The sequence below is a fragment of the Miscanthus floridulus genome, chromosome 3 (genome assembly GCF_019320115.1).
Source record: "Miscanthus floridulus cultivar M001 chromosome 3, ASM1932011v1, whole genome shotgun sequence".
NCBI classification, from domain to species: domain Eukaryota; kingdom Viridiplantae; phylum Streptophyta; class Magnoliopsida; order Poales; family Poaceae; genus Miscanthus; species Miscanthus floridulus.
This window is the reverse complement of record NC_089582.1, coordinates 536,143-547,449: the sequence shown is the minus strand read 5'-3', so window position 1 is coordinate 547,449 and position 11,307 is coordinate 536,143. Positions and strand designations below refer to the sequence as shown.

Sequence of the window (11,307 nt, the reverse complement as noted above, 5' to 3'; positions counted from 1 at the left end):
CTCTTCGGTGGCCATCGATGGGGTCGTCGTGGGCGCGGATGTACTCGAGGCACTTGAGGTCAGCGATGCGCCAGACCTTGAGCGTGCGGTCCCAGGAGCCCGAGTAGAGCAGCGCGGCGTTGTGCACCATGGCCTCTCAGGGTGTCCACGTACGTCACCACCCAGGTGAAGGGCACGGCGGGGTACCTGGACCCGGAGTACCTCAAGATGTGCCAGCTCACGGACCGCAACGACGTCTACTCCTTCGGTGTGCTCCTCGTGAAGCTCGCCTCGGCGCGCCGCCCCATCGAGACCAAGCGCGAGATGAAGGAGCGCCTCACCGTGCGCTGGGCCATGGGCAGGTTCATCGGCGGCGCCTCCGCCGATGTGCTGGACCCGCACCTCGCCCGCACGCCCGCCGTGGAACGCGCGCTGGGCCATGGGCAGGTTCATCGGCGGCGCCTCCGCCGCTGTGCTGGACCCGCACCTCGCCCGCACGCTCGCCGTGGAACGCACGCTGGAGATGGTGCTGGAGCTCGCGTTCCGGTGCATGGCCCCCGTCCGACAGGACATGCCCGCCATGAGCGACTGCTGCAGGGCGCTATGGGCCATCAGGAAGACGTACCGGGACATGCTCGCCGCCAATGCCACGCCGTAGTTCTCCGACCGAGCTACCACCACCGGCAGCGCCGACAGTGGGCCCGTTCGGTGGCTGAAAAACGCTGGGCAACCGCATCCTCTTCCTCCTGCCCGTCCTCATAGTAGTAATCCCCGTCGTTGCAGCGGAGCTCAGGGTAGTACCCGCCATCACCATCGACGTAGCCGTCCTCGCCCTCGAGCAGGAGGAGGTCCTCTTCCTCCACGGCGGCGCTCTGCGCGACGAGGTCCTCGCCCTCACCCTCGGGAAGCGGGATGCCGAGGTGGAGGAACTACAGCCTGTACTCGCGAAGCCTCACGCGGAGGCGCACCAGGCGGCGCGCGCGCTGCGCGAGCAGAGCGCGGAGCTGGTCGATGTCGGTGGCGTCGAGCGCCATCTTCTCGTCGGCGAAGCGGCGGAACTGGCCGAGCTCCATCTGGACCTCGGCCTTCTCGCGCTGCAGGTGGAGCATCATGGCCATGGCCTCGCTGGCGGCGTTGGCCGCGGCGAGGCGCTCCTCCTCGACCTCGGCCCGCAGCGCCGACGCTGCGGACTGTGCCGACGCCACCGCCTCCCGCAGCGCCGCGCACTCGCCCTCCGCCTCGACCCGCGCCACGGGGCCCGCCTTGTCGTCCCCCGCCTCCCCGCTCTCCTTCCCCTTCTCCGCGCCCAGCTTCCGCTTCACGGGCCGCCGCCATGGCACGACCGACGAGGAGGAGGAGCAGCAGCACGGGCACCGCTCCCCGGCGGCCGGCGATGGCGACGCGTCGGGGTCCTGGTCGTGGTCGTGGTCGTCGTCCATGGCGGCGGCGGGAGGCCAAAGGATTCGGGGAAACCGCAGCGAGGCGCAGGCAGACGCGGAGCCTTTTCTCATTTGGATTTGGGAGCGCGTGTCGCGCCGAGCTCTGCCACCCGCGCAGGCGGCTGAGAAATGGAGATGGGGATGGGTATATGGGATGAGAACCGGAAACGAGGACGGGATGGGGCCAGGGTGCACACAAATCGACAAGTGATGCATGCGTGCAAAGCGAGGACGGCCCCAGCAGCATGTTCGTGTTAGGCACCGGCCATGCATATACGCGTTAGGCACCGGCCATGCATGCCGACAATCCATCGTCACCTGCTTCATTTGATGCGGCCACCTGCTTCACCTGGCCGGTTGAGACGCGTCTCATCTGAGCCGTGAAATTTCGATCTAACACACCAAACAAAAAGAACTGACGTGGACATCCTAGAAGGCCGCCGATTCGGCGTGCCTTCATATCTTTAATAAGGCTGTATGCATCTCACAATGTAAACAATGCTGGAACCTTTTCCTTCTGAAAAAAGGGCCTTCAATATCCATTGTATATGTATGTTCAAATATGAGTTTTTTAATTGTACATTCATATTCCTAAACATAAATTCAGCTAATATAGGAATGGCAAGATTTTTCTTTCACGAACATGCAGGAAAAGCTACATGTAAAACGAGGGTAAGAAATCCTGCAGTACATATACAATGGAACAAAAATACAGAATAAGGCCATCCTAGTGACCACTACTGGGCACAAGGGCAAGGAGGAAAAACATGCCCCTGCCCCGGTCAGCCCCCCAAAAATACAACTCCTCCCTAGAGAAAGACTAGCCGCAGCCAGGTTAAGGGAGGCACCATCGACCACGAATCAACGGCAATGTTTCCAAATTATCCGTGCACCAAGGATGACGGAGTTCAGCACTTTTCGAGCCTGACCCTCAACCAAAGCCTCAGCTCTAGACCTCCATTCATCAATGCTCGTCCGGCTGCGGAGAGAGAGATTGCAGACCAACTTGCAAGAGGAATGGCAAGATTATGAAAGCAAAAACACCTCCCCAAACTTCTTAGAGGACCATTTTAGTTCCCTTCCTTGGTACAAGCTAGGGCACTGCTCCCATAAGGTTGCAGGGTCTCAGTATGACAGGTACACCCCAATATCTGAAAGGAACAAAATGCTATGCATTCAAAAGATTGACATGAGATTTCAAATAATCAGCCATCGTAAATGATTTAAGGTGTGCCCTAGACAATTACCCCCATTTGCATGTATATGCAAGTCAAAATGGAAGTATCAAACGATAATGCATGTCCATGCAAGCAAATGCAATCAGATAAGATTATTTGCATTTCTAATGTTAAGCGAAACAGGATTGCCAGCTTCTGAATGAAAGTTGACAACTCCTGGGTGGTTGCAGGAAGTATCCAAGAATTGCATTCATAAATAGTTATAAAGTCAGAACAGAGAGCAAACTCTTCTTTTGTTAAGTTCGAGAATGAATTCCTATCAGAAAGAACCAAACAGCTCATAAAGAAGCATAAACTTCAGTTTTAACTGGTATGGCTTGACATAAAACAACATCATAAGAAAACAACACCAAACGGATGAATAACCTGTGGACCAAGTAGTGAATTACTCTTGTAGTAGCAGTTTCCCACATGAGCCGGGACTTCTTTCCCTGGGTCATGGTGGTAGCTTGTGCTTTAAGTGCATCAAGCTTCCACTCCAGAGAAGCAAGCTGCTTTTTACAAATCAGAAACTTCAGCTCTAAAGAGCAAGCTTTGAGCCATTAAAAGAATAAAGAAATTCATCCAAAAATGGAGAGATCAAAACAAACTGTTAACAGGATAATCATCTGCTCTAACATTGAGTGAACCTTGTCGGATTACAGTATGACCCAATAAACTGTCCTTTATCCAAGTCAGGTCAGACTCTAATGTTTGAGGAGCAATATTTTTAGGAGACAGACTCGCAATGTTAAGAGTCAAATACTCAAATGATGCCTTAGTTAGAATCTTAGAAACTTGGGACATTTAGATGCCTTGCTCCATCACCTAGCCTCGCTTCGCGGGGCAAGGCTAGCCTTGCCAGCGGAGGTGAGCCGAATTGGCCAGCTAGAAAACCCTGGAAAACACAGATAACGAGGCAAGGTTGCTGGAGAACCAAACAGCTATCTACCTCTGATTTGTTGCCAAGCGAGGCAAGGCGAGCGCTCGCCCGGCGACCAAACTAGGCAACAAGTCAGTGTATGCAAAACGAAATGAGGAGGTACTTTGAAATGACATTCGTATGCAGGAAAAGCTCCAGAAAAAAAGAAAGTGACCAAACCAGAGTAGAACTGAACAAATTCCTATATTATTAAAAAAAAGGGGAAATTTTATCTGCTATTTTTGCAAGGGTTGTAAGGTAAGTGCAGCTCTAAGAAAAGCAGGGGACAGAATACTAGCACGTCAGTTCATGTAAGGAACGAGACAGCCTACCTGATGTTTTCGACACTTTGCAGCAGGAAAATATACCCTTGATTCTCCCCATTGTCTGAGAAGGCTGCAATACTTTCAAAAGCAAAATCCAAGTCACCTCCTGAAAATAGCACTCAAATTAGGAATGCATGCCTCCCACTTGACAATGATAACAATTTGAGCTGAACAAAAGCAATACACACGCATCAGTGTCTCCAATGGTTTAACAAAGCCTGCTACTCATTACATATAATTCACAATGCAAGTTTCTAATGAATAACTCAAAAAATGGAACCAAAATTTCCATACCTCGAATAACTTCCCTTCCAATTCATGCTGCTCATACCTGAAGTTCATGCAAAAGTCACAACCAGTATTAGCCTGAGCGCTATTACAAACTAAACAATGGCCAATTCAATAGAGGAAGGGTGTTTTCCTTCAAAATTTGCGCACAAAACTTTGTCCATCATAGTTATGTCATCATGTTGTAGCAGTTAGTATGCTTTCAATGCCTTACTTTAAGCCTTTAACTAGCTCTTAGAACCTGAGGAAGATCACTTTGGAATTGAAGTAATAACTTGTGCTGTAAGCATCCTTGTAGATATGCTTTCCCAAATGTATGAACACACTCCTGCTGGTGTAACAACTTCTAATGGTTTGAGCGGAAATACCACATTGAAACAGTGAAAAGAGGTGTATACTTGGTATACACATGTTTTACAATCAGCTGACTTCATCATAAGACTAAGGAACAGGTTTTCAACTCCTCAAGAGTAGAAAGGTGAAAAGAACAGTTTCTTCAGCAAACAAACCAAGGCTACGGTTCTAAGAAAAATAAAGGTTAAGGACCGTCATTGCAAGGAATCCCCTCATACATATACTTCACAAAAGATCAAGCTTGCAACAACGAAACACTAAAATTTACAAAGACAAGAAGACCTACAAGATACATACTACTGGGTAGATAAGAAACCATACTGTAACTTCTTCAGACTGATGACACATCCAAATCATCTTCATGTAAAATTAAGCACAACATAATGCGTCCTAGTTAAGATTAAGAACCTGTTTCCCTCTTTTGGTCTTCTTCAGGTTGAGTTCCATCCCAATGGCAGTTCATCCAATCCAAAATATTACTCACGAAATTATATTTTCCGTTATAGTATCAGTCTTATCTGCCTTGATCAACATTTCTCTGAACACAGTTAATACATCCTCTATCCTACCGTCTTCACAGCAGCTATCAATCAAAGTCTTACAGGTAACAACATCAGGTTTCAATCCCATAGAGACCATGCCATCAAGTAAAGTATTAAAGGTAACAGCAGTGGGTTTCAAGCCAATCGAGAGCATATCATCAAGGAGCTTCATCACTTCGTCCACTTCACCAGCTAAGAAATACCCATGAATCATTGTACTATAGGTAACAATATCAGGTTTCACACCTGCAAGGGGCATCAAATCAAAGAGTTTTTGGGCCTCTGTAACCTTTCCTTCTTTGAATAGCTTGTCTATCATTGCATTGAACACATTGACATCAGGAGGAATGCCTCTATCCATCATCTCATAAAATAGTTCCTCAGTCTTCTCCCATTTGCCGTACATAGAAAAACCATGAATTAGGATTCTAAATGTTATGATATTGGCAGACAATCCATCATGAATCATCTGAGAAAATTGGGACATTGCATCGTCCAGCCGGCCTATCTTGCAAAGCCCATCTATCACTGTGTTGTAGGTGACTATGTCTGGCATCAATCCGAGCTGCTGCATTTTGTTAAATGTAAGGATTGCATCATCTAGCCTTCCACATTTACAGTATGCATACAACTGTATGTTGAAGACATGAAGGTCAAGTCGCATTCCATTTTGTACCATCAAATCTTTGACATTGTTCATTTCAACAAGATTGCCTTCGGTAGCATACCCATGAAGCAGACTTCTATAGGTGGAAACATTGGGTTTTTCACCGCTCTGAATCATAGAATTAAAGATATCTCTAGCTTCTGCGCACCATCCAGATTTACAGAGACAGTCTATCAGCATATTGTAAGTAACAACATTTGGCCGTTGCCCATCTCTAGACATTTCTTTGTGAATTCTGACTGCCTCTTTCCACTGTCCAAGAGAGAGGTATCCATGGATCAGACTGTTATATGTAGTACAATTAGGCATAATATGTTCGTCAATCATCCGCCGAAGGACCTCCTCAGCCTTGTCCATTGCTTTAACCTTGCATAGGCCATCAATGATTGAAGTGCAGGTCACAACATTTGGTGGGATCCCATGATCAAGCATTTCATGAAACAGGGTGTAAGCTTTCCGTATCTCACCCTCTTTAAAGAAGCCATCGATTACAGTGTTATAGGACACCACATCAGGTGGGCAGTTGTCTCCATCTTCAGCCATCATGTGGATCAGCTCGACAGCCTCTTCACATTTCTTCTCAGCACATAGCCCTTTGAGTAGTGTGGTGTAGGAGAAGACATCGGGGGTGCAGCCGAGCTCAGGCATCCGCCTGACCACAATATTCACCGCATCACTCGTCCTCTTCTCAGCACAGAGGGTCCTGAGCAGGGGCGTGAAGGTCATGGCCTGTGGCCTCAATCCCGTCTTAATGATTTGGCCCAATGCGGCGAAGCCGAGATTCAAGCATCCTGCACCGCAGCAGCAGCTGATGACGATTGCGTAGGTAGCTATGTCTGGAGCCACCTTCTTGACCATGCGGTTGAACAGGGACACGGCGAGCGCAGGGCCTTCGCGCACGGTGGAGGAGACCGGGGCGCGAGCGACGGTGGTGAGCAGCTGGGTGAGGGCGTAAACGGAGCCGGGCCTCGCTCGAGGAAGCAATTCGTCGAATAGATCGAGTGCGTCCTCGGGGCCGAGGCCCCCGGATCGGTAACACTTCCCGATGAACTGCTCCAGCTCCCAGGAAGGGCGGCGGTCGGCCCTCCACACGTCCGCCGCTGCCGAAACGGCCGGCGGCGGGGAATGCCTTTGGATCGATGGGAGCACCTCGTCGCAGAGTAGGCTCGCGGCCTCAGGGGTGAGACTTCCCGAGCGGAGGCGCCGTCCAATGATCCGCTTCAGCTTCTTCAACCAAGGCGGGCGCGTCCGGCTCGACATGGTCGGCGCTGGCGGTTGGATCCACGCCTCGCGCCTCCGATTCCCCTCCGGTTCGGTGGCAAATGCAGCTCGCTCTTGGGATGGTCCGCACAGAGCGGCGGTGGCGGTGTGCTGGTGTGAGAATGGGGAACGAATCGAAAATAGTTGGAAGCGGCGGCGGCGGCGGCGGGCGGCGGCGTCGAGGATTCGGTGGTGTACTCGCGGTGGCGGCAGGGCTCTGGTGGCTGCCTTCGCGTGCTTGGGGGAGTACTGATCACGTGCCTGGGAGTGGGCCACCAGGTTGGCATGTTTTCTTTGGGCTTCCACGTTTGACCAAGTAAATCTGGAAAAAAAAATCTTCAAGGAAAATAGAAAATTAATTTGAGCGCCAGACAATTTGAGGCGTTATGTACAGAGTGGCAACCGAGGAAATACTGATTTGAGGATCTAAAATGTCAACAACAAACTGAAAAAGTCAAAATGAACAGGAAAATAAAGAGAGAAGTCGACCATGAATTGTATATTTGACTTTAATTTCTGTTAATACTTTATAGATTAATGTTTTCTTTTTTTGAAAAGGTTATAGAATAATGTTGAATTTATTACCACAAATTCCTCTCATGTTGATGTTGATCTCGTGCTCATATCATGCAAAAGAAGCTTGTCGTCTCATTTTTTTTATTAGTTCAAAATAGTAATCAACCACATGCAGTGAGAATAATAATAGTTTTTATACCAACCAGAGAGAAGTGAATTGTATTAATAGAAAAGAAGGTCCAAACTAGACAAACAGCAACCCAGAAAAGAGTTTATAGCAAAAAAAAATAGAAAATATGCAATTACGACGACTAAGGTATATTGACAACAACCTACTCTTAAATAGGACAAGTAGCCACACAGTAACCCACAACAAAGACAACACCTAAGGTATGTAGAAGCAAACACAGCCTTGCCATCCCCCCCTAAAAGACATGACCTTTTAACCCCATCAATAGCTTAAGTCTAACATCAACGACTTCTATAAATACACCGTTGCGTCTATGGGCGGATCCAGGGCCCGGCGACCCTGGGCGCCTGCCCGGGCTGTCTCGCTGACAGACGTGAGGATGCCTTTCCTGGCGACCACAGTTGCACTGCATTTCTGTACTATACCTTTGGTTAGTAGGCTCTACTAAATCAATCACTCATATTACTGCTTCTCAAGTCTCACGAAGTGATATATATGTAGCAGAAACTCAGCTATCATGATGTACTAGTACAGGTTAATAATTGACTTTTAACTTCTACTACTTAGTAAAATTATCATTCTTCGGTGGTTTCAAAACTCAAAGACTTTAAAAAATACAGCTGGCGCGTACCTTTGAGCTTACATAATGTATACTGGACTTCTTTTTGGAGTATAACGTATACTTAATTTTAGTGTGATAGGGCCTGTTTGTTTTCTAGAAACAAATTGCCACCATTTTGTCACAAAAAATGGCTCACTTGTATAAGGTTAGTGTTCAAAATATTTGCTTCATCTTAGTAAGACTAATAAATCTTACCACAAGCTTTTGAATTACTGACGTGTGCACAATCTAATTTATATGAGTGGTCGTCGATATATTTATATGAACTTATTCACCATTATTATATTCATCCGGGCTCTAGAAAATTCCTGGGTCCGCCACTGGTTGCGTCCTCGTTGAACTCCTATCCTTCCCAACAAATAAGCAATTAAAAAACATAATTGAAGGTGTATATAGTGTGTTGTAAATCCAAGAGTACATAGAGCCAATAGATCACATTAGAAATCATGATGAAGACATGGTACCTAGATCACTGGCTGTGGTGAAGCACAGTACATATGTAGGTACAATACCATATCATATATTGCTCGGTGATTATAGCTAGCATGTCTTATTCCCGATGACAATGCCCTGAGGGACGGTGGCAGCAGCCACCAGGGCCCCTCTGTTAGTGCAGCCAGACAGCTAAGCCAAGCTCTCGATCGCGACCGCCATTGTCGCAGGGCCAGTTTGGTAGCTCTCTCTCCCCCCATTTCCCAATGGCTCCAACTCATGTTTCTCTCTCCTCCGGCTCTGCTCGCTCCCACCCGAAAAAAACTATTTGATAGCACTTCCTCATTGGCTCTAGCTGGACAGCGCAGAGGAGTGTGGGTGGAGAGGCGAGTTAGAGAGGGGCGTGGAGGCTAGAGCGAGGGTCCGTCGAGGTCAAGTGCCTCAGGACGAGTGGCTACCTCGCCTCCTTTGTCAATGATGCAGAGGGTCCGTCGCTGCCAAACTATGCCTCTGATTGGCAATCAGTGAATAACGGGTTTTTTCACGACCACACGTAGTGCAAAAGGGATAGCTGGAAGAGTGCTTCCTATATGGAGCTAGGCAAAGCGGCGGTATTTGGCTTGGCTACGTGGCTTCTCACGTGGAGTGGAGCATGCGGAGCGCTGACAAACTATAGTACTCAGTTTTATGAACAAAACAAGCGTTACTTTAATATTGAAACATATATTTTAACCCATTTTGAGAACTACTTTTGAAACATAATTGAATATTTTTTTTGGGGGGGGGGGGGGAAGAAAACCCTATTTGTGGCCTAATCGAACCTTTTTAGAAATCCCTTTTTCAATCAATTAAAATAATGAAATCTACATAAATGCAACACCCTAGGAAAAATAATTTGGAAATTTTTTTTGAAGCCATTTTCATTTATCCATTGAGCAACAAACTAATTAAAGCTTGGCATTTTTTTATAAAAACCATTAAATAATTTATTTTAATTTATGTATTATATTCACGCCCAAAATTCAAAATTCCGGATTGAGGTGTGACACAAACTGGACCTCATATTGCACCAGTGCCAAGTCGTGATGCTAGGGCTGTTCATCCATGGTCTCGTCTCTCGGTTTTGCCCGGTTACTGAAACCAGCCCCCCTAGATGGCGGTTTTAGAGCTGGTTGGTCTGGTTTCATGTGTTTCCACAGAGCAGCAGCAGCAAAAAGCTACGGGTTGGATTGGGCTGGTTTCACGGTTTCAGCGGTTTGAACCGTAGGTGCGAGATGAGGATGTGTAGCAACATTGCCCTTTGTTGCTCTTGCTCCACAAATTACCTTTGCTCCCTCCCCAGGCGCACACAGCGGCACGTACAAACAAACGTACGCCGTAGGACGTCCTCTGCGCGTGGAAAAAAATCTGCGCGTACAGCGACGGGCGACCCCGCCGATTTTTTTTTATTTTTCGGCCCTTTTTTGAAAAAATATTCACAAATAGATTCATGGTTGTTTGATTTTTGTTTATGGACCCTGACCTCGGCGCCATGGCTTTTGGCGCCGAGGAAACACGTCTCGGCGCCAGGTCTTGGCGAGGCGTCGAACGTGGCGGTGACCTGGCGCCGACTTGGACAAGGCCTCGGCGCCATAGATCTTGGCGCCGTAGATTTTGGCGCCGAGTTGTTATCCTATAGATCTTGGTGTTTGAAATAAAACAAATATAATTATTTCGAAAACCATGCAACAACATTATTATGGTTCAGCTGGTTAGGACGCACGCGACATAGCTCAAAGACCTGGGTTTGAACCCCGACGCTAAATCTTTTTAGTGTTTTATAATATTTTTAGTAGCTCCAGACTTCATATATAAAACAAAAGGAAGAGTGAAACATTGCTTGATTAAGTAAAAGCAGATTAGATGAATTTGGTGCTGCCATGATTTGGATTTTAAATAAGAGCTTTGCTACAGTGATTGCTAAGTACCAGAGGTACTTTTAGGTACTTTCCCCTCTGATTTTTGCTGGCCATTGATCAGACAAGTACATTTTAAAATTTGAATTATGTAAGTTTTTTTTTATTTGTCCTCCACGTCCCCTGCTCTGTTACGCTCTTCCTGTTGTTCTGAAACCCCCTGGATCCGCACCCAACTCCGTATCCCCTGCCGGGTGTTTTTACTTAATCAAGCGATGTTTCACTCTTCCTTTTGTTTTATATATGAAGTCCGGAGCTACTACAAATATTATAAAACACACTAGACTACAACTGAGATATATAAAAATATAGCAAAAAAAGATTCAGCACTGGGGTTCAAACCCAGGCCTTTGAGCTAAGTCGCGTGCGTCCCAACCAGCTAAACCGCAATGACGTTGTTGCATGTTCTTCGAAACAATTATACTTATTTTAATTTCAAACGCCAAGATCTATAGGGTAACAGCTCGGCGTCGAGGCCTTGTCCACGTCGACACCAAGTCACCGCCACGTCCGACGCCTCGCTAAGACCTCGGCGCCATTGGCCATGACGCCGAGACGTGTTTTCTCGACGCCAAAAGCCATGGCACCGAGGTCAGGG

General features: G+C 47.6%; 3 protein-coding genes across 4 annotated transcripts; 1 reads left to right on the top strand and 2 right to left on the bottom strand.

Moving 5' to 3' along the window:
• The first annotated feature begins 207 nt into the window (after positions 1-207).
• LOC136542941 (calmodulin-binding receptor-like cytoplasmic kinase 2) lies at positions 208-637 on the top strand. Its single transcript, XM_066535549.1, has 2 exons — positions 208-341; positions 427-637. Exons 1-2 carry the CDS (start codon positions 208-210, stop codon positions 635-637), a joined length of 345 nt encoding a protein of 114 aa, XP_066391646.1.
• Positions 638-650: 13 nt separating this feature from the next.
• Positions 651-1,418, bottom strand: LOC136542940 (myosin-binding protein 7-like). Its single transcript, XM_066535548.1, has 2 exons — positions 936-1,418; positions 651-878 (listed from the first exon to the last, which is right to left on the bottom strand). Exons 1-2 carry the CDS (start codon positions 1,416-1,418, stop codon positions 651-653), a joined length of 711 nt encoding a protein of 236 aa, XP_066391645.1.
• A 532-nt stretch (positions 1,419-1,950) lies between these two features.
• Positions 1,951-7,239, bottom strand: LOC136544736 (protein Rf1, mitochondrial-like). Of its 2 annotated transcripts, none has more exons than XM_066536798.1 (4): positions 4,934-7,239; positions 4,178-4,214; positions 3,890-4,050; positions 1,951-2,569 (listed from the first exon to the last, which is right to left on the bottom strand). In XM_066536798.1, the coding sequence occupies exon 1, from the start codon at positions 6,992-6,994 to the stop codon at positions 5,006-5,008; it is 1,989 nt and encodes a 662-aa protein (XP_066392895.1). In that variant the 5' UTR covers positions 6,995-7,239; the 3' UTR covers positions 1,951-2,569; positions 3,890-4,050; positions 4,178-4,214; positions 4,934-5,005. The 2 variants fall into 2 exon arrangements, with proteins under 2 accessions (XP_066392895.1, XP_066392896.1); XM_066536799.1 differs by having other exon boundaries at positions 3,890-3,989.
• Positions 7,240-11,307: the final 4,068 nt, after the last annotated feature.